General features: G+C 33.1%; 2 protein-coding genes across 3 annotated transcripts in view; both read right to left on the bottom strand.

Moving 5' to 3' along the window:
* ARL6 (ADP ribosylation factor like GTPase 6) overlaps positions 1-4,659 on the bottom strand; it is a 47,784-nt gene extending 43,125 nt beyond the window's left edge. For both annotated transcript variants that reach the window (XM_037834035.1, XM_037834044.1), the window contains exons 1-2: positions 4,300-4,659; positions 996-1,145 (exon numbers count right to left, since the gene is read on the bottom strand). In XM_037834035.1, the coding sequence (XP_037689963.1) occupies positions 996-1,118 (123 nt within the window). In that variant the 5' untranslated portion in view covers positions 1,119-1,145; positions 4,300-4,659. The remainder of the gene's footprint in view (positions 1-995; positions 1,146-4,299) is intronic.
* Positions 4,660-17,407: 12,748 nt separating this feature from the next.
* EPHA6 (EPH receptor A6) overlaps positions 17,408-24,362 on the bottom strand; it is a 1,002,097-nt gene continuing 995,142 nt past the window's right edge. Inside the window, 2 exon segments of the mRNA XM_037834014.1 lie at positions 17,408-19,464; positions 22,793-22,942. Of these exon segments, the coding sequence (XP_037689942.1) occupies positions 19,350-19,464; positions 22,793-22,942 (265 nt within the window). The 3' untranslated portion in view covers positions 17,408-19,349.

Here is a 24,362-nt window from a genome sequence, read left to right as displayed (position 1 = left end):
AAGCACATTTAGGAGCAACTTTCCCAATCTTCGGCCATTCAGGTATCAAGAATACTATCTTCTTAATCTTTGCTCTATCTTTACATCATGTATATTATCTTTTTACTCAACATTTTACATTATTTTACTAATGGTTTTTACCTAAATAAATGTACTTAACCAACTGTAGCAGAATGTTAGTCACATTCTGTACGTTAATGTTACCCAATATTAAGCAAAAAGGCCTATCCTTTTGCCCTGCTCTTTTCTCCTTCCTGTGACTTGGAATATGGTTATGATGGTTAACTAAGATGACAGTGCAGCGATCTTGAGGAACTAAGGATAATAGATCAGAAAAATGGAAGTTGCCTGGATCTCTCAGAACCATGCAGCAATCCTATCAGCCCTGGAATGTTTCCTCTAAACTTGTTTAGATGGCAGAAAAGCCTCTATCATATTTAGGCCACTGTTATGTAGAAGTACCTAACTCTAATGTATACAACCACTGAAGCCTCATATGTGTTGAATGTGCTAGCTTTGCATATTATTCTAATAAATATTTTTAAATATAGGTATCTTTGTACATGTCACTTAAAATCATCTTGCTTACTACAACTGATAAGTAAACCACACTTTTGGGAAAAATTATCTAAGAAATATCATCCATAGAATCTGTAAAGCTGACCCATTTTTCCTTCTGGTTTTGCTTTTCCTGCGATGAAGGAACCAAAAAGGAGGCATTGCAATCCGGAAGTAAACTTGGCAAAATTGTTAAACTCTTTTGAGAGAAAAGGCATTTGAAAAGAGCTTTCCAGTTTAAATAATCAAGATTTACCAATACATGCATGAAATCACTGCAGATTATAGCTGACTGATACTTATTACTTTAAGGTACTACAGGGTTAAAAGGACTGCAGACATGATAATATGAAGTTATAAGGATGATCAAAATAATTCCACATATTAACTTTCTCTAGTAGCAGACGATATGGAAAGCACCTAAGAAAGATACTTACATTTGTAGGTTTAAGTTTGTTAATGATGGTTGTTTTGCCACTATTATCCAGTCCAAGGCACAAAACATGAACCTCCTTCTTCTTCAGGCCAAGCAAACCTGAAAGTTTGTCTAGCAATCCCATAATGTGATTCAAATATTTACAAACCAGCTGCAAAAAAAAAACAAAAAACGAAAAGCAAGATATTACCCAAAGGTACCTTAAGTATGGAAAAAAATGAGCATGTGTATAAAAAAATTAATTAATCTAAGGACACATAAAATGATACCAGGAAAATCATGTCAATGTAGATATGCACTTAGTAAACAAAGTTTAAGCTGATTACTAGAAAGGAGCCTTAACTGAAATGATTAGCAGCTTATAACTCCCAGCAACACAGAATGTTCCTGTGGAAAAACTGTACATTTCTCATTGCAATTTTTAATATTTTTGAAGAAAATGTTATCAGACTCAATATCATGTGGAGTCTGCAATTTGTAACATTAAAAATATCTGCGAGTTAGACTGCAGCCTTTTTGGAAAATCTGGAATTACGTACGGGCAACGGGGTTCATGGAGAGCTTGATAATGAAGCTTAAAGAGTAGAAGGCAGACCAGAAAAACAGGAAAAACTTGGATTTTGGCTATATCATTTGAGCCACTAACTAAATCTTTACCCAAACCTAGTCTTACTGTTATATTCTGCAATAATATGAAGTAACAAATTTACTTTTTTTTGTTTGCTTGTTTACATCCAGTTTGAGTTGGGTTTTCTATGAACAGAGACAAAGAAACCTAACGGACATATTTATCCTCTTTTTTCCTTAGCCTATATATACATACGTTTGTGTGTATCTTTGTAAGTCACCACAAATCCATTTAGGAAAGAGTTTATGAATAAATACATACATATACACAATTTTATACGTGTTTACTAAATATGTTTTCTTAACTACAATTTATCTGAAACATTCTATTAAATATTATTTTAAAAGAACTTTGATTACTTATCATACTAGCAAAGAACAGTGACCCAAGATTTTAATTTAGTTTTCCAAAGTACTTTAAAGTTTCTTTGTTAACTTGTCCCTGAAGTGTTCATTTGTATGTTTACCAATTCTTCCTTAGGGAAAAAAAAAATCCTTCCAATGCATACTTTCAAAAACTGCATCAGCAACCCAAAGATAGAAGTATTTTGAGGTTAAATAAAACTGGACATATTGCTTGCTCTATGGTAACTTTATGGCTGTTCATATCCTTCTAAGAAACTGCAAATTTAGACTTCAGTTCTTCAAAGGAAACTTTTCAAAGGAGCTCCCTTGGGCCCATCACCCCAAAAAACATCACCGTGGGGTGGGAAAGAGAGATATCCCTTTTGCCAGACCTCAACTGCTACAGGGAATGCTACAGAATAATCACAATATACTTGTGTTCCAAATATTTCTGATTACTCTTCAAATTATCATTTTCAAAGGTCTCTAAATATTAATCCCTTCTAATTGATTTATTCTCCTCTCCATCTAAGGTTCAGTAAGCTTGTCATCTTACAGCTTCTGAAGTATTTTTATTCTATATCATTCCAGGCAAACAAATCCCTTGAAGGATGTGAAGCAGCAGCAACTGCATCCAAAAGGAGGTTGCATAATCAACATTTTGCTAAGGCTCGTTGGGAGATCATTATGGATAAAAATTTCAAAAATGGATTTCAATGATGCTCAAAAACCAGAAAGTACAATGCTCCACCCAAATGTGGGGCCTAGGAGAGGAGTCCCAGTTGGCTTCCCGAAGGGATGAGTCTGACCTCATGTACTTCCATTTGTGTAATTCAAATCAATATATCTCCTCCTGCTGGAGACTCATATCTTACTCTATTCATTTATTTATATCTCTGTTTAAGCATTGTTATTTGTAGAATCTATTTAAACTGACCTGATATCATGAAACAATTCACACAGACCATCTTAACTCCAAAAAACTTTATTACTCACTTCATTATTTATTGTACTACACATATTGACACAAATGCTTATATCTTGTCTTCCATTTTCTACACATTTTAATAGATTTTAAAAAATATTGCCATTTCTCATATTCTCCCCCTATCCCTCACAACTACTATAAAGCAATTATTGTCAAAACCCTGATGCTCAAATATTCATTTTTCATGGTATCTTTTATTGTGCCTTTCCTTCCCCTTTCCATGGATTGTCAAACACCTGATGCTTGTTATTGTAATATTTTTGGCAAACTGTTTAAAAGGGAAGTAAGGTGTTCTAAAGAAGAAATTGCATTTATTGAAGTTGCTTTATACGCAATTATATAGCACTATAAATGCTTCTATTTCTCAGGAACTATAATTTTCCTTCTATAAGTTTACATCTGCATGCATGAAAGAAGGAAATAAAAGATAAGTCAAGCCACTCGACATGTATTTATAATGCCCTATGCGCACAATGGGAGATACAATTGAAGTCTTCTGTGGCTACTTACTTCTACAGTCATGAGAGTCAATCCTGGCTGCACAATGCAATCAACTGTTGAATCAGAATTTCCAAGAATTGGATCAGGGCATCTGAATTTTAAAAAGCATCTGAAGTGCAGTCATTGTTGAGAACGACTGGTGTGCAGAAAACCAACTTCCAAGCATAGCTTTCAAGATTGTTCACAATGTGGCTCAATCTACTTTTCCAATTTGTATCTTACTGTTCCCCTCTCTCTACACACTAGCCAATCAAAACCTCTTGGCAGTTAACTAAGGAACTGCTTTCTAAGGATTCAATGTTGCCAGAAAAGTTCAGAAAAATTAGAATGTTACCACAGTTAATGGGTTGTAAGGTAAGCTGCAGAGAGAGAGAGTGGTCATGCAGAGAAAAGTTTACCAAGTGACACTTTAAAAACGTTTGTTTAGTACGTTATTGCACGTCCTTATTACACCGAATAAACATCATTATTCGTTTCAATTTTTTATAATAAAGTTTTAATTACACTTTCTACACCCCAAATAAAGCATACGTTTGACAGTATCAAAATCAATGAAACAAAATCCCCCAAAACCAGTCCAGTAAGTTTTCTAGGGTCCCGAGTATTAGCCTCATAAACCCACTTTTTTTCTATCTAGCACACAAAAGAAACAACTAGCAAGCTCATTTACGTGAGAAAGGGAAGAGCAATTCTAAATCTGCCGGGGGTGGGGCTGGGCTGGGGTGGGAGTGGGATTGGGGTTGGGGTTGTGGCTAGCAAGTAATTGATGGAGAGAGATCCCTGGTCTCTGAGGTTAGGCCTACGAGCCCAGAAGTAGGTGAGGAACAGGAATAGACGCACCCACCTGTATCCGTCTGTAAGGGCCCCGGGCCAGATTCACCTCAGCCTTCCTCTCTATGCCCCAATAGGATGGAAGTATGGTCCAAAAAGAAGCCTCCTCGAGTAGCTGGGAGAAACCGCAGTCTGAGCCACAGACGGAGCATCAGTGCTGGGGCAGGCGCCTACGCGCCGGGCGTTCCCTTAGCAACCGAGGCTTCTTCCGGTCCCGAAGCCACACCTTCTCGAGTGCGTTAGAAGTCTGCTGAGGTGCTCTAGTTTCTGGGATTGAAAAGCTCCCGAAGGAGGACACAGACGCACGCAGAGGAACTTTATTCGAGAAGATCTGAGCAAGGAAGGTTGGACGAACTGCCGCAGACCCGTGAGCGGGCGTGCACTCCCCGAAGGAGGATGATGGGAGTCGTAGGCGCACGCACAGCCTGCTGGGATGCGACTATACTGTTAATTCCGGGCAGTGGGTGCGTTGCTGCGCTCGGGTGTCTCGGCCCAGGCCTCCTAGTGCCTCTAGGCGCTATCAGCAACCAGAGCCGGATGCTCGGGGAGGGGCGCGGGATCTCTGAGGAGTCTGTGCGTCTTTGCTGGGCCCGGCAGCGCGGCGGCAACGACTGTAGGGTACGACTGCGTCCACTGGGGCAAGATGATTGCCGGGGTTGCTCTACAGGTTGCACGGACCCTCCAGATGCCGCTTTATAGGTTTCATGCAGGAGTCCTGACACTGCCAGGCCTCCGACTCCGGAGTCCTGCAGAAGTAAAGCTGTTAATGTAGGTACAGAGAGGAGATAAACTGTTGTGAAAGGTCAAAGGCATTATTCGACACAGGAAGTAAGTCTGTACCCGTTTCTTAGCTTTCTGGTCTTCCAAAGAGATTTCCACGAGGTGTAATCTTCTGTAATTAGGTTACAGCCCCAGAATGAAATCGTCAGGTGGTTAGAAAAGGAATTAATAATCTGAACGCTTCAAATTAGCCACCTTCTTAAACTGCATAGGGATTTTAGAGTAATAAATGATCTTCAAAATAAATAGAAAGTATTTGAAGACTTGTTTCACATTTTTAAAAATACGCTTTCCAGCGGACAGACCACATATGCAATGATTTTTAAAATCTCTATTTTTCAGTCATTCAATCTGCCCTGCCCCACCAGCTTCATCTTCAGTAAATGGCTTTTATGACTTAAATGTTCCTCAAAAAAGAATTTTCATCTCTCATCTCCCTGTTTACCATGGATGCAGTAATTTTTCCCTTCTTACTAGGTAGTGTTTAATAACTACCTGCTCTTTCACTTATTAATGTGGCCTATTAATTGAATAAAAGATAATAGGAATTACACCAAAATAATGATGGATAGGTTAGGGCTGAACGTGTATTTTTGCAGTGATTTTTGTTACTTTTTCAAATTTCCAAATGTGGTTATGATATTTTTACAATTTAAAAAAAACCACAAGTGGTTGCAGGCTAGTAAAGACTGTTCAAAGACAAAAAAAAAAAAAAAAAAAAAAAAAAAAAAAAACTATAGTTGTACATATAAAAGTACTTGTTTACAAATGTGCTTGTAAACATAGAGAATGGAAATATATTCTTCCTAGGTCTAGGGCCAATTTAACCCTTTTTTATGTTCCGCTTCCTCACCATCAAAAAGATAGTATTTATCTCATCTGCTTGTTTTAAGGATTAAGTGGACAATATGGGGTATATTTTAAATGTTTGATGCATAGGTGTGCAATAAAATTATTTCCCATCTTCCTTTGTCTTGAAATGTTTGTTATATGGAACCCCTAAATTTGACCCAACCCTTAAATGTGATTCTTTGACTTTTGACCTCAAATGACATTTACAGTGAGGCGTGGACCTTAAAACTCATTTTGATAAGAGATGGAACGAATTTTCTTATAGTCAGAATATGACATCTTTTTCCCTAGAGATCTTATTTTCCAGAAAATTTTTGTGGACAGAGTGAATTTATTTCTTTTGGGAGTTGATATTTTCTGCCCATAGATGAATTCTTCTGTTTTTGCTTAGTATTTGGTGAAAACTGAAAATATTATGATAGGGCAGGTTGGGCATCCAGCTCTTCAGTTAACTTAAGCAGATACATAGGTCTTTTACACACATATAAAATTAGCTAAGCAAATTGTTGTCTGAGATAAATGTAGTTGATGTGATGGCTTTTAACATTATTATTGTTAGAGATGAGATAGTGGTCGTGAAACATACAATCTGTCCCGTTTTCTAGAAAATGTTAGTTTTTAAAACACCCACCTTAAAAATCTTAAATATTTCATAAGTCAGATATTTCATAAGTCAAAAATGCTATTTTGGTGCATTACCCACTGAAACTTCTTTCAAAAGTACACACAGAGGTTCAGTATAAAAATTGTTCTTCCTGATTTAAGAAGTTAGTTAGGGTCTGTTCATTGTATTAGGAGAATAATAAGTTTAACAAAGGCTTCTTAAAATACCCTTATAAGAGAAGAGTTTCAGGTATTTTATTACCAATTTTAATTTCATACTGGCTTTCGGAACTGTGGTGGAAGAATTATGAAGGAGATGAGTGAGATACATTGAACATAGTGATCTGCTTAATTCAGGATGCTTTTTAATGTAGTCTCTTATGGTCATCCATCAACTTTTATAAGAATATAGGAACTCCCAGATTTACAATTTATTGTAAGTTGTTTGAATGAACATTGATAGTTTAAAGCTGTGTCTGAACAGTTGGACATCTTTTTTTGGTCATCTACATTTTGTGTACAGTATGATAACCTCTGCAATGAACAATTTAATTCACTTAAATCTCACAAAATATTTTGCCAATATAAAATCCCTACCAAAATAATGTTGTATCAGTTATTTATAGTAATTCATGTGGACTGTTAGTCACAATGTGGATGTATCATAAGCAGTGCATTTAAAATTCCATAGTATGGCCAAGAATAAAATGAATGCAGAACTCTTGACCTGTATGACATTAATTATTTTGAAAAATTACAACTATGATTTCATATCCAGAATTACTAAAGTGTCTAAAGAGCATTTAGATTTAATAGACTAAAAATAAATTATATTAAATATGCATCAATAGAGCAATACAAAAAAAAAAAAAATCACAAATTCAACCACCAGAACTGTAAGTTTTATTTGCTAATAGATATTTTAATAAACATGTTTACTCGATCTGTAAGACCCTGATAATGCTTCTTAGGAAATCATAGAAAAATAAAATACAATAATTAGTAATTTGTACTTTGTACAAAAATTTTATTATGTTGCTCAGCAGGTAGTTTTGCTAAACACCATATTCTGCAAATAGATGACATATGTAATGCAATTCACCATAAACAATCTCTCATGTTGAGAGCTGAGCATTCTATAACACTATTAACTTGGAAGCATGCCAGCACATGAAAATTTACATGGAACATCATAATATTATAGTAGATTTTTATAAGATGAGAGTGCCACCTTCAAGTAAATCTGGACTACTTCACTGCTATAGTAAAGTAGATAATAGGATTGCAGTTCAATTGTGAACACTCTTACTGTGTTTCTCTACTTTACTGTGATGACAACCCGAAAAGAATAAAGGCTGTATAAGGATCCTGAGTGGAAGACATATTGAAGTTCTAAATGGTGATACAATAACAAAGAGAAAAAAATATAGTTCTGAACTTCCTTATTCTCCCAAACAGATCTTTTCCCCCTCTTGCAAGAGTAGATGAGTACAGTGCTAAATCCTTAATTAATGAGAAATAGCTTTACAGCAAATTACAAAGAGATACATTTTAATCATATTCATACTGATAGGAAGGAAAAATATTTTCAGCTGTAGTTTTTCATTAGTCAAATATAACTCTGAGGGATTAAATGTCTCAACCTAGACACGTGTTATCTAGGTATTTTTATATAATGTGCTCTTTAGTATTAATAGACTTTTTAGGATTTGTGCTACAAATATTTTTATAACTTCTTTGATTTTGAATACACTGCAATTGTAGATGTCATCTATCATTTAAAATTTGACATGGCCATTTAAATATCTAAAGTGTTCTAATCAAATACATATTTATATGTATGCATACACCTTTATATTTTATGGCTATGCTAGAATAGCAGAAAAGTGGAGAGCAATCTTAGTCTGTTATTCACAATCTAATTTAACATCAAATTCAAAGAATAAATATGCATCCTTAAATACCAACTCTTTGAATTACAGCTTCTCCAAGCACCAAGTATAACTTAAAGGATCACATCCTTCCCTATTAGATTGGGAAGGGCACAATGAACGAAACAACCAAATTGTTTAAATGAAAGTATTGATGTTTTCCATATGAAAACAAAGCAAATTAATTGTTTTACTAAATGATTAGAGACTTTTTAAAAAAAATTCAGATGGAGGCTCAAACACCTTCAAAATAGTTGTTTTGAGAAAACTGACAGCTTGAATAGGTAATACACATCTTTCGGAATTAAACAAGTTTGATTTTCATAGGCTCTGAATAATAACAGAATAACTGTAAAATGTTTCTGCCCTTTTACCCAAAAAGGCAAAAATCAAATAAGAAAACATGAGAAGTATCAGTGGCATCAAGATGTCCTCACTTAATCTCTATATTATGGAGAATAGGATTCTTGTCAGAGTTCTTGGAAATCATGGAATTCAACATTTCAGGTGTTCCAAATTAAGATGTCTCAGAAATATTTAGTAAAGATGTCCTTAACACATTTTTCACATTAGTTTTTTTCCCTATAGCATATTACATATGTGTAAATATACATTGACTATCTATATACGTACATGTATGTATATAAACGTGTGTATATATTCACTTTCCCACTCTTCAGCTATTTACACCTCTCCCCCCCACCTATACTCTCTTCCCACCTCTCATATTGATTTTTATCTCATTCTTCGTAAAATAAAGCTTTTCTCACAGTAACACCCTTAGCTCTCTACCACAGATCTACCAACTTATCTGCCTTCCTTTCCATTGGAGTTCTGTGGAGTTCTATGCCTGTCCTGCTATCAAAAACTAACTTCTCTGCTTACCTTCTCCACTTCTCCAGGCCTTTGCTATTATAATTATGCTTTCTCTCACATTATCAGTTTTCCCTTCTCTATGGATCATTTTCATTAGTATATAAACATACCCTAACATCCTTTAACTTATAAGAAAAACAAAACCTTCTCTTGGCCCCAGCTCCTGTTTCTCTTGCTCCCCTCATGGTAAAACCTCTTGAAAGTGTTGTTTAAAGTAACTCCACCTTCTTTCCTTACCTACCTTCTTAATTAACTGCACTCTAGCATTGATTTCACTGCCCTTCTCAAGGTCATCATTGACTTCCACGTTGCCAAATCCAATGATTTGTTCTATTTTTGACTTCTCTTAGAAGTATTTAATACAGTTGACCAACTGCATCTCCTTTTTTCTCTACCAAACTTATACTCCTCAGTTTTCTGTATTGGCTTCTCATTCTCCCTAACTTCTAAACATTGGAATGCCCTGGAACTTAATTCTCTATCTATGACGTTTTCTTAGGTGATTTCAAAACTTTAAATACCATGTATATACTGATCATTCCCAAATTTGATCTCTAGCCCTGATTGTTCCCTGGAACTCCCATATGTATGATATCTCCATTTGATTATCTAACAGGCATCTCAGACATTACATTGCCCACGTGTAGAATTTTTCCTTGATTTTCCTCACAGCTTCATCTCTCATACCCAATCCATTAGCAAGACCCATTTTCAAACATACCCACAATCCATCCACTTTTCTCAGTCTCCACTTCTACTTTAAAGCCATCACTATTTTTTAGGTTGAACTACTGCAGTAGCCTCATAAATGTTCTCTGACTCCATCTCCTTTTTGTTTCTCTTCACCTTATCCACTGTCTACTAACCACACTGTTTTATCTATCCTTGAACACTCCAAATTCCCATATATTAACTATTCCCTCTGCCTGGAATGTTCTAATATTCTTATGACTGGCTCCTTGCTTTTTAGATTGCAGTTTAAATGTCATGTCCTCAGAGATTTTCTTTACCACTTAATTTAAGTAAACCACCAGTCATGCTGTCTAACCTTATTAATTTAATTATCAGCATTACACATATCACTATTTATTGTGTGTCTTCATCAATAGAAAGTCAATTCCATGAGACAGGGAATTTGTTTGTTTTGGTCAACCTTTATCCTCAGTGCTTAAACAGGACACTTGTACATGGTAGTATTTAATAAATATTAGCTTAATGAATGAATGGATTTTTGGATAAGTATATTTAAAGTAAATCAGTATATATGTATATATACTTATGTACTTATTTTTAAATTTAGGAATGAGACATTTTTTGGACTAGCAAACAGACATGACTTCCTTTACTTAATTATTTATTTTTGCTGTGGTTGGTATATTTGTTTCCCATATTGTAAAGAGGATAACACTGGGCTTTGAGTGTTTTTGTTTATGTTAAACAATGGATACCTAATTATTGCCTTTAATGATGGATTGATCAAGATGGTAATATGGCAAAAGGGAATGTTTTGCTTCCTCAGAGGTGTTTGAGGGACTCTGAAGAAAACAAGCATATTATGTAAAAATGGAATGGCCTATAATTCTCATTTGAAGCATCCAATTAGGTGAATATTTTAAAGCTGAATACATAGTAACCAGTGAAAGTAACTATAAAAATATACACACATTATTTTGAATTCGCCAAGTCCAATGGAGGATTTTTATTTTGTTTCCATTCATGAGAAAGAAGAGTGTGCTTTCTCCGTCAATCTTTGGGATATCTGACCAATATTAGATAAAAGAATAACTTCAAAAAGAATAACTCTAGCCATTATGTTCAGACATTTGGTTTGAACTTATTTGAAAACTGGAAAGTTACAAGCATTATGAAACTATATATTTATAGAAATATAAAGTGGCATGGTATGGATCTTTTTTGTTTTGTTTTTTAGTACTTAAAACAACTGACAAGAGAAGGCAATCTGTTTAAAAGAATATGGACAGCATTTAGAGATAATAAGATATCACATAAAATTAATATGTAGGTACATATTTTTAAACATTAAAGATTATGCATAAAATTTGTGTAACTGCTTAAAAGCATAAATTGATGCTAAAAGACTAGTCTTTCAACTCAGTTCTTTTTTTCTGCCCCTTGAATACACTGTCTCTACATTTAATAATAGCAGAAGGGAAAAAAACTCTTAATTATTAATGGAATTGATTCATTAATATGTATAAAAGTGCTTTGAAAGTCCAATATTCAATGTTTAATTGATTTTTGCAAATTCTTTGATGACATATGTCTTAGAAATCAAAAGAATAAGTAGTATGGAAATGTTACAAGTTTGATCATTTGGTCTATCAAAATGTTTCAAATAATTTTATTTTTTATGTTGATAAGATTTCTATATTTATGCCTTAACATATGGTTTTTAACAAATATTGATGAACTTATTTATATTACAGATTACCATCAAAATCCATTTTAGTTTCAAAATTACCATTAAGAGTAACATGAAATAATTTTCATTCACTTTTTTCTAATTTTTTTTTAATGAAGTAATTATCAGTTTTAACACAAACACCTCTTTGTATTACCTTTTTATCTTTCCCTCAATTTTAATGGATCTTGGTCTTGGTCAGTTACCATATTTTGAGTTCATACTCTGTCTTTGATTTTTTCTAAAATGAGGTTATTACAGCAGATATGACATAGCTAACATTTTAGGAAGTATAGACTGTTAATTAACAATTATTCTTTCAAAATTCAAAATTAAGTTTTTGAGCCTTGCACTCATACAAAATTAAACCTAAGCAAAGTTTATGAAAAATTTCCAAAAAACATATATCCTATAGATATTCAAGTTTTCAAATATATCCCCTAGATATTCAAGTTTTCAATGACACAATCTAAGACCAAGTGCAATTAACAAAATGTATCAGAAATCAAGGACATACAATAATTTAAAAAATCAAGTGTTACTCATATTCATAATTGTCAGTACTGATCAGATATTGTGCCCCACCAAAGAAAAAAATGCCCCTATTTTACATTCTGAATTTTTTTTCCCTTTTGGAGGTCTAAGAAACATAAACTCAATTGAAGCTCATATTTGTAAGAAGAAAATGAGAATTTTGCATAGTATAAGAATATTAATGCTATTACAAAATTTTCTTTGAATACATATATATGGCCTGGGAAAAAAGAGATCATATTAAAGCAAATTCAAAACTCCAACGATAAATATTTATACACATTAGACCTTATTTTCCATGCAATGCAGACATTTTGAAAAGTCCCAATAATTGTTTATTATAATACTGGCCATGAAAATTCAATATTGTTTTCAAGATATTCTGAGGTTATTGCACTAATAGTTCTAAATAAAATACCAATGAATATTTCAACCAGTTAGACTTGACGATGCTTATGTCAATTGCATTGACAGAAAAAATAGCTTGTTCAGTTACAAGTTTGTTAGCAAATGACTAGCTGTTGATTTTGATTATAGAACTTCTAGAGATCGCAATTTGAAGCAGTTTTAAGGACAAAAAACAAATAGAAGGCAACAGATAAAACATGCACAGTTAAAGAAAAACATTATGACTTCAGTAATGATATTGCGTAGATAATTCTAAACACAGCAAAAATTATTTGCTATGATAAATGAGCTAATAGAATTAATTATATTGTTTTCTCTTTAAATGAGTTAAGATGTGTTTAAATGAAAATTTAACACTTTCTAAATGCTTACATTTCATTCTACAAATTAGTAAATGTATATCAGAGACTTTTATTATAAAAGCAGTAGAGGAGGACATTTTAAATAAGGTAAAAATCTTGAAAGTGCATTGTTTACACATCTTTATGAATTAACATTATTAATTCTATTAATCATGATTTCAAAAAGTTGAATGTTATTGAGTCTTTCTAGGACAGAATCAAAATTAAGACTGTTCTAAGGATGATCTAAAAATGTAGAAAAACATATAGAAATGTTCACATTAATATTGCTTACCATGTGAGCTCATATTTAACTCGTGAAAACAAGGACATCTATCTTCGTAGTTACTACTGCCTAAAGATCTCCAAAAACCATTGCTAAGCAAACTTTTAGTCATTCATCTCTATGCCATATATTTTCTAAAAAATTATATAAAATTGGAATTAAATACACAAATAATGAAGATTCTCATGTCCTTGGAGTTTTCGTTATACTAATGAATTATTTTGGGATAAAAATAGTTCTTTCAATGAAGGAAACTCTGATGCTGATTAGGAATCCTAAAGTAGAGTTGTCCTCCTTTTATTATTTTACAGAACATGCTAAATCCATATGTCAGTTGCTCTGATTTATCATTTGCATTGATTAACTTATTGTCTTAATCCATTATGAATTCATTATGAAAAATCAGAGACAGCCAGAGAATACAAATAATGGAGAAATATGGGGAACAGAGCTTTACTTGAAAGAAGACTCTCTCTAACTCTGATAGTTTTCTAATTCACAACTCCTAGGACATTTGTATTATTTTTGCTTATTTTCTAAACGAGAGTAGAAACCACATCATCTTGAGCTATCTTTCACCCTCATCCGTGAGGTAATTTTTGTTTAATGTCTTTGCTATTCTTAAGGATGAATTAGGTGTGTCCAAGATTGGTGGAATTCTTTGAGATTATCTCTTTAACTAAACAAAATTTATCTTAATGATGATTTGGTACTCTGATTTACCAGTGTGGAAATTCAAGTAAGAACCCTCCTCTGCTTTATTTTGTTTAGAAGGAATCTTTGCTTTCAATTGGGAAAGTGAAAATTTAATAAAATGGAGTTGGCCTTGTATCATTAAAAGACACACAAAACTGTATTTTTTTAAATTCTTTTTTTAAAAGTAAAATATTCATTTGCCATCCTTAGCAGTTGAAAAGTTTTCTTCTAACTTGTTTCATTTTAAAATACAGTAATTTCTTACCAACTCTGATATGCTAAAAGTAAACTATTGCAAATCTATTCTGAAAGCTCAAAAAGCAAAAAGCAAACAAAAAACTTTTGACTTAAGAGCAAATAACCCAAGCCTTGCAATTAAGATACAAATATTCCTGTTATACATTTCATATAAATCCAATCCATTCAAATCTAATTATTAGATCTTTTGATCTTTTTTTTTCCAGCAGACATATATTTATCATGTCACACCCCCTAATAAGATAAAAAAAAATGTAATTTTTATCCTAACAAATCTTTGAAACACCTGCCTAATACTTGGCTTTTTAAGGGAACAGTAAGAAAGATGGAGCATTTACTCTTCTGCAATATAGGATTTTTCTTTTCCTTTATTTTGCTTAGCAGTATGTTAGATCTAGTCATGAGTAATTCTCTCTTTCCGCTGTTAAGTGGATTGTATTTGAAAGGATTTTATGCAACTATTGCAGGGACACACATTACATTTACTAAACCAGTGAATTGGCTTGGGCAAGGGGTTACTTCAGAATTGTTTTTGAACAAAGGCTAATATTTTCCATTTGGCAGCACCTTTTTGGTTATGAGCCCAAAACATGAACTGAAAAGTTTGCCACTGGAAAATAAACATCTGTGTCTCATGAGGATCAACTGTTAACAAGAGAGATTGTCTTAGAGATCTTAGGAAATGTGCTCCTCTCTGCTAGAGGGAATGGGGGGAGGGTGGTATTTGGTAAGAATTCTATTAGAATTTGATATCCAAAGTATTTCAATCTACTATCTGGTCTAGTTATTTATTTTTTTGTTCTATGAGAAGAAGTTAGCAAATATACTCTAACTTCTAAATTTTAAGCTTGAAACTTGAAAGCAAGTACAGTATTGTCAAACTCATTCTTGTCTTAAACAGTTTTATGCATATAGGAGATACTCCATAGATATTTGTTAAATTGAACTAAATAGTTTATACTTCCTTTAGTGAACAGTGTAAATACTGAAAAATTTTTTGAAAATGTTGATCATAAAGAACAAAAGTTAAGTGACTTCAGTGCTTGGCATCCTAATAGAAAAACCTTCAATATTACCCTGTGTACTCCTTTAGCTTTTAGAGTCTATATAGAGAAAACATTAAAATACTTTATGATTGAACGTGAAATAATGTGTTTGTTCTATCTGATTTATGGAATTTGAGCTTGGGAAAAAAAGTTAGGGAAATGTTGAAGTGATTGTGCTAAAAAATAGTGAAGCTTCTAATTTCTATATAAAAGCATGGGCACGAACTGTAAGCTTATCAGAAAAGTTTTTAATTCTTAAAATATTAATTTATTTAGCATTAATAATAAACTTCCTTAGTTAAAGCTATATAAAAGGATCGCCGTCATCCATTTCAAAATTACTTCCCAAAGCACTTCATTTTCAGTTAATGAAAAGTCAGGACCCATATCCTCTGTGAGCGTAAATGCTCCCATTTATGTAATGGGACCCATTTTTGTGAATGTAACCTTCCCTTTTTGCCCCATGCCTTAGCCTCTTCAAAAGAGAGCTGTAAGATCTTTTAAGGAGATTTGCTATGCTACATTTGTTTTGTATATAGGAATAGGAGTAGAGTGGTAGAAGCTGAGAAAGGTAGAGAGAAGGGATGGGGAAATAGAGAAGAACAGAAAGGGCTGAAGAAGAAAGTTTTTAGAAATTTTAATAGAGAAATAGTAAAAACAGTCCTAATATTGTTGGAAATTTTAAGATGAGATATTTAACCTGAATGCCTTACAGAGCAAAAATTTTGAAGTTCCCTTGTCAAATGGATTTTTAGGAAATGTGGCTGGGTGATATTATAATGTGATCCATCTTTCTCCATCTCTTCAGGAGACCTTCTATGAAGAATTTGATTCCCAAGGATTGGATTTGGATTTATTTTCCTTTCATGGGCTGAGAGAGGCCTTAAAGCTGTCGCTGGAAGGCTGTTTTATTCAAGTTATGGCTGGGTATATTTTAGAGAGAAATATAGAGTGAAATAAGATAAATCTTTTTTAATTTGCAATTTCTGATTGCCAGTTCAACATGTTTTAAATTTAATGATTTACATACCTAATTTCTTCCCCTTGATTGTGCATTGTTTTTACATTTTTTCCAAATATACCTTATATTATGAAATAAGGAGTTGAGTATAGACTGGAAATTGAGCATCCAGAAAATAAAATGAAAATGGTTTTCTTCAACTATCTGATTTTCAAAATCCAAACAAAACAAAACAAAACAAAACCCACCCCTCAATACTATAGATTAGGAAATTTAAAATAAAGTGGATGCATGAATGTATATGCATATTTTAGCTATCAAGTGTTATTTCTGAAGGCTTTAAAATAAAGTGGATACATGAATGTATATGCATATTTTAGCTATCAAGTGTTATTTCTGAAGGCTTGTGATTTATGGAGGTTATTCATTTTCTTTCTATAATTAAGTTCTATGCTTATGCATATTAAACAGTTTTGATTACTGACTTATGTGCACCCATAAATCTCAAAATGTTTCCTGTGAAATTTCCAAATGAGTTCAGCAATTTAACTGTTAATATGACCCATAGGATCATGAGGTCCATGATTGCTAGGCAGTAAAGATATAGATATCCTTCCATTTTGCTCCAACCATGATGAGGTTCAAAATTATAATTAAAATTATCATGCTTACAGTTCTGAAAAATAGAAGTGTTATCTCAAAGAAATTTCAAAGTGGATATGGAGTAAGAGTAAAAGTAAAAATGCAGTTTTAAAATATTAGAAAAAATGTTGGTGAAGTAAAAAAAAAAACTATAAACTAACAAGGTCTAGAATATGATCCTCAAGACTTTTAAGAAAAAAATTCTTAACAGAGCATCCCAATCTTGCAATCATTGAATGCCCATCCCATGGAATTTTAAATACTTTAGTAGAAATTTATTTCATCATGGTATGCAGATGTTACAGACAGAGTCCTATGGAAGACCATAATTATTCTATTCCTTATTTTCTAAATAACTTCTTTGTTGTATTATAAAAATAAATATATATATGTGATTAATAAATTTAATCTGTTCTTATTTCATATATATTTGAGTACAGGTAAATACAGAAATTGTATATTTCCTCTAAATGTATCCAGCTTTATGTAAATGTATCAAGCAAACTGCAAATAGTCTATGAGTGACGCACGACCATGCAGACGATGGCTGGAAAATGTTGCTAAGCTATTTCTGACACACTTCCTTAAAAAGTAATGGATGTTCCACTTTTTTTCATTTTTTGTATAATTTAAGGAATATTGTAAACACTTTTTCTTACAGCTTTATACATTTTTTTGAAGTGAGAAAAATTAAGAGGTGGTAGGCAAAAAAAGGGGGGGGGATAAGTCAGAAAGAGAATAAGTGGAAGGATCTAGTCTAATGGTATAGTCATTAAAATTTTAAAATAAGGACAAGATAAAGTGACGCTCCTATAATAGTAAGAACACCATTATCACTGCTCTCCCCCCCCCAAAAAAAGTAATTTTAGTAAGAATTTGGGAATGTAGGTAAAGCACCTTTCTCTCTGATATCAAATAAAAACCAATTTATTTAATTAGCAGCTTTAGATAACCTACTCTGTTTTTTTTTCCCTCTTAACAAAATTTCCCTACTATTCCATTTAGCCCAGTAGCCTTTTTTTTTTTTTATAATTTCACATGGAGTAATTGATTTTATAACTGAATTAGTCCACAAGATAACACTATTTTGATAAGCTGACTCAGTTTAATTCAATGAAAAAATATATTTGCCCTTTTATTTTGCAGCCTTTGAGAAGTGTTCAGAAGATTATGAAAACAACATACCTTAGCTATATTCACATTTTTATGCTCCTATATTATGGACTCAGGTTGACACACAATTTGTATATGCTCATGTGTTAGATCTGTTTTTATCATCTTTGGAGCATGCAATGGCATACTTATCTCTTGCAAGGTTTGGAAAACAGCTTAACATGTTCACATACCTTATTTTTTGAATAAAACTTACAAATTCTTAAATGCACCAGTATCATACAAGTCAGCTAGATGTGTTTATTTTCTTGATCCACCATATAGCTATCACAAAATTGTTTAAATTAATCTTTTTACACTAAATCTAAGGCTATAATCTTAGATATTTTATTCAAAGTAATTGTACTGAGAACAATTAATTTTCTCAGTGCTAGGAAAATTACTTTTGGAAACTTGTGACGATGAACCAAGGTATCAGTCATGGACTTTTTTCCCTGCTTCACTCTGTGGAGGCAATTAGAGCAATGGACTCTTTCTTAGTCTTTCCAGAGGTGATCTTCAGAAGGTCATAGAGAAATATACTACAGTTAGTAAAACATTAGAGGGGAAAGCCTCTAAACTACCACCTCCTATGAAATTTGTAGGGCACTAGAAAGTTAGTTAAAAAAAAAAAATTAACAAACCCAGCCTTAGAAGATCTAAAAGTACAGTATTGTCTCTTCCTCTCTCACCCCAGTAACCTCTTTCTCTCCATGGTCACACATAATAGGAATTCACTACAAGAAATCATTGGTCATTTCTGCAAGTAATTCTAACAAGATCAGGCACCAACAGTTAAACAATTATGAAATAAAGTAACAATACAACCCATAGAAATGAATATAATTATCTAAAAATAAATGTTTATGTCAATTTGTAACCTACTTGATCACAAAACATGAAAGAAGTGTCAATCATTTTTTTTTCATCTACCATCAAACTCTAAGAACATCATCCGGGAAGTCACACCTGGGCAAATTCCTTTCAGGTCAGTCATGAACACCTCCCACACACCGTTATACAAAGTTACACATCCATGCTGAGTTATTTACCATCCTGTAGCAACCATCTGCAGTAGGCCAGTACAGAGAGGAGTTATGTATCATGATTTTAAAATCCAGGTTGGAAATATAAACATAAGGTGTGTGCCCATAGTCTGAACAGGAGACTGCAGTTTGTGAAGTGATATTTGGAGAATCAGAAGAGAGGCTAGCATAGAGGATAGCCTTCGTTTTAGAAATGCTGAGGCACAGAACACAGGTGCTTGGATTACTTTCATACATGAAATCCTTTCTCCTGTATGTGCATCATGTGTAAACGTAAAGTCTGTATGCTGCTGACTATACGTCTCTGGTGTCCAATGAGTATGACTCCAATTCTTCTAATGTCACTGAGAGAGAGAAAAAAAAAAGGGAAGAGAGAAAGGGGTAGGGAGGGGAGAGAGAGAATATCAATATTTAGACATTTAGATATCGAAATATGAGAGAGAATATGAACATTTAGATCTGGTAAATATGTACCTTGTCAGATTTGCTTTATAAATTTACCAAAAAGAGTATAGCTGGTAAAATGAAAGCTTAAGCAGAGATATAAGTGAACAGCAAGAATTTGTTACTTTTTATTCTCTTTGACCCTATAGCATACATCACGTTAATCTCAAATTTAAGGGTACAAGGAAAAATTTCAAATCCAGGTTCTTAGGTAATGTTCAGGCATTTCATAGGCCTGAAGATCACATAGTTTCTATTACTATCTAAAAATAATGGCAATTTCATACGGGTGAAAATAGTTTTAGAATCTAGTCTTTTAAGTACATATTGAACAATTTATCACACCGAGTTCAAAGGATAATCTTTGAGACAGGGGAAAAAGACCTGACAATTATAATATAAAGAAGAAGGTCTGAAAAGATAAGATAATGTATTAATGTGATAAAGGTAATAGGAATAATTATAAAATGTGAATACACTTGAGTCAAGGTGAACTAGGAATAGAAGGAAATTTCCTCCACATGATAAAGGGCATGTATGAAAAGCCCTCAGCTAACATCCTACTTAATGGTGAAAGACTGAAAGCTTTCCCTCTAAGATCAGGAAAAAGAAAAAGATGCTCACTGTCACTATTGTTATTCAATATTATACTGGAAGTTCTTGCCAAAGCAGTTAGGCAAGAAAAAGAAATAAAAGGCATCCAAATTGGAAAAGAAGATGTAAAAGTTTTCCTATTTGCAGATGACATGATCCCATATACCGAAAATCTTGAAAACCCTGCAACAGAGCTCCTAGAGCTAATAAATGAATTCAGCAAAATGGTGGGGTACAAAATCAACATTCAAAAATCATTAGTGTTTATGTATTAGCTTTGAACAATCAGAAGAAGAAATCAAGAAAAAATTCCATTCACAATGCAACTAAAAGAATGAAATATCTAGGAATAAATCTAACCAAAGATGCCAAGGACTTGTACACAGAAAACTACAAAACATTGCTACAAGAATTCAAAGAAGACCTAAACAAATGGAAGGATACTCTGTGTTCAGGGATTAGAAGACTAAATATTGTTAAGATGTTAGTTATACTCAAAGTGATTTACAGATTCAACACAATCTCAATCTAAATTCCAACAACCTTCTTTGCAGAAATGGAAAAGCCAATCATCAAATTTATATGGAAAGAAAAGGGGCCCTGAATAGCTAAAGTCATCTTGAAAAAGAAGAACGAGGGTGGTGTACTCATGCTTCCTGATCTTAAAACTTACTACAAAGCCACAGAAATCAAAACAGCATGGTGTTGGCACAAGGACAGACAAATAGACTGACGGAATTAATTGAGAGCTTAGAAGTCAGTCCTTAAATTTATGTCCAACTGATTTTTGACAAGGGAGCAAAGACCATTCAAATGGGAAAGAAGAATCTCTTCAACAAAGTGTGCTGGGAAAACTGGATCTCCATTTGCATCCCCCCCTCCAGAAAAAAAAAAAATAATAAAGCAAAAGGAGGATGTTCCCCCTCCCCGCAACCTCACATCTTATACAAAATCAATAAAAATTGGTCAGAAACCTAAATATAAGAACCAGAACTGTCAAACTCCTAGAAGAAAATGTACTGAAGCATCTTCAGGGCCTTGTGTTAGGCAGTAGTTTCTTAGACTTTACATCAAAAGCACAAGCAAAAAAAGAAAAAATAGATAAATGAGACCTCTTCATAATTAAAAACTTGTGCCTCACAAGACTTTATCATGAAAGTAAAATGACAACCTACATCCTGGGAGAAAATATAGGAAACTACACATCTGATCAAGGTTTAGTTTCCAGAATATATAAAGAAATCCTTCAAGTTAACAACAAAAGACAAACAACCCAATTCAAAAATGGGCAAAAGACTTGAATAGATATCTCTCCAAAGAAGATACACAAATGGCCAAAAGGCACATGAAAAGGTAGTCTACATCATTAATCATCAGGGAAATGCAAATCAAAACCACAACGAGATACCATTTCATATCCATTTGAATGGCTACTATTTAAAAAAACATAAAATAACAAGTGTTGGAGAGGATGCAGAAAAACAGAACACTCATTCATTGCCAGTGGCAATGTAAAATGGTGCAGCCACTGTGGAAGAGAGTTTGGCAGTTCCTCAGTAAATAATTACCATATAACCCAACAATCCCATTACTAGGTATATACTTAGAAAAATTGAAAGCAGGGACTTGAACAGATATTTACGCACCAATTTTCATAGTGAAATTATTCACAATTGCCAAAAGATGGAAGCCACTTAAGTGCCCATCCACGAATGAATGGATAAATAAAATGTGGTATATACATAGAAGGGAATATTATTCAGCTGTAAGAAGGAATGAAGTTCTGATACATGTGACAACATGGATGAACCTTGAAGATGTCATGTTGCATGAAATAAGCCAGACACAAACAGACAAATATTGTGTGATCTCACTGATTTGAAATAATTAGAATAGGCATCATAGAGTCAGAATATAGACTATAGGTTATGAAGGGAAGGGGTAGGGATAGGGAATGGGAAGTTAAGGCTTCAAATGTATAGATTCCTATTCAGAATGATGAAAATTTTTTGGTAATGGATGATAATAATGATAGCACAATACTGTGAATGTAATTAACAGGCACTGAAATATTGGATTAGCTCTGACTGAAATGTTAGATAGTATATATGGTGACAGAATAAAAATGTTAAAAACATCCATGAGACTACACTATATAGTGAACCCTAAATTAAACCATGGACTGTAATCAATAGTATCATTATAAAAATGTGCTATCATCAACTGTAACAAATGTTTGACACCAATGCAAGGTGTTAATAATAGTTGGTATATGAGAATCCTGTATTTTATGGATGATTGTTCTATAAACCCACAAATTCTCTAATAAAGGAAAAGAAAACATGTTGATGTAAACTTTGTGATGTGAACAAGAATAATGTGCACTTCAGAAAGCATTTTAAAAATAATTATTTTAAATAGCTATGTGAATTAAATATATTTTTCCAAAGAATAATTAAAAAGTGCAATGTCCAACTTGCATTGGAACACTAATCAGAAATGGTGAGAAAAGACTTGGAAATGTCATACCAGCCTTAGGAAAGCTGGTTTAACCAGGATGTTTTTGATACAGCATTTGAATTTATAATTCCCAAACAGAGAATCTAAATACCGTAATAGCCCTATATCACTTACTCGATGCTCATTCTTGAAATTAAGTCAAAAGTTGTAAACCCTGCTGCTATGAAATTATTCTTATATTGCCCCATCTTTATAGAATCCAGCCAGTCACCGACTGTGACAAACAAAGGATATTCAGGAACTTCTCCAGGGGACTCTGGCATTCTACAAGGAAAAAAAAAAAGACCATTTAAAAAGTCAGAAAAAGGAGAAATACCCAACTTCCTTTTCTCCTTTTACAATGTTCTTACATCTTATGTTTTCATCTTCATATTAAAAAAAATCTCTAATTTTCCATCATGTTCAAATCAGCTACTTCTATCTGGTGAAACACTTGTTAGTTTATTTCATCTTTTTTTCAGCCCTTTGCCTCTACTGGGTCTTGTACTTGATAAATGTTAAGAAAACTCATATCTTGCTAAGTTCTCTCCACTTTTTTTCTCTTGCATAAAATTGTGTTTTCAAACTTGAGGACCAGCTCACACACCCCACCCCACAACCATTGTCCCCACTAGGAGAGTAATGAGCCACAGGTTGTCACAGTCTTAACTTTCTGACCTGCCACTCAATCCATGCCCTTCTGCTATTTCCATATTTTCTAGGATAGTTCCTCCTCCATTTTATGGTGAATTCACTAAGCCTCTATTTGTTTGTTCTCATTCAACAAGCATTATTTATTAAAAACTAATTTCCCCTTTCATAAAGCTAGTTGCAGAAATAAGATTTACATACATCCAAACATAGGGTAACAAAACCCAAAACTCATATATTAATAGGATAAAAACAAAACAAAATTAATGTAAAGTTGGGTTAGGACAAAGGAATCCAGCACTGATGCTTCTGAAAGAGTGACAGAGTGACAGAGTAATCTTCATTTTTGTTTCTAGGGTCTGATGCAAAGGCATTCCAGTTGGGGATATGTTTGTAGTTGTAATATAAAAATAAAATGAAAGTATTATTTTGGAAAAACTAGAGGATATGTGCATATATATATTTATAAATGTAAAAATCAGGTAGAGAAAACAAGAATGGAATTAATCTTAGAAACAATAATAACAGTACTTCAGAATTTTTTATTTAAGATATTCTGGCAATAAATTGCATTATTCTCTTTCAGAATAAATGAAAATCAATGTTAAAATGTATTTTGTATGTTTTTTTTAAATACTTGCTAATAAAAGTGTTTTATGGTAATAGGTGTATTATTAGTCTTCTAGGGAAATAAGTTTGCCATTTTAAAAATTCTTAGATCTTAGAGTTTATATATTAACTAGTAAAGCAGTACATGTTTGGTGTTTGAGTCAAATTAGTATTTTCTAAGTAATGAAAACTGTTCCCATTAGGAATGAACCACTGAATTATTTTTATTAGAATATTGAAGGTTAATCCTACTTTCATTTCCTTTGCTTTTCATTCTTATATACTAAAGAATGAAATAATCCGTAGGGACTTAAGTAGAGTCATATTGTTTAACATTCACATTTGGAATATGAATATTTCACTTAATGCTTTGCCCATTCATGTGCTGGTTTGGATATATTACATCCCCCACAAAAGAGATGTTTTTTAAATCCAATCTTGTGGG

Source organism: Choloepus didactylus, chromosome 1, assembly GCF_015220235.1.
Source record: "Choloepus didactylus isolate mChoDid1 chromosome 1, mChoDid1.pri, whole genome shotgun sequence".
Taxonomy (NCBI): domain Eukaryota; kingdom Metazoa; phylum Chordata; class Mammalia; order Pilosa; family Megalonychidae; genus Choloepus; species Choloepus didactylus.
The sequence above is the reverse complement of the archived record's forward strand: the minus strand, read 5'-3'. Positions and strand labels throughout refer to the sequence as shown.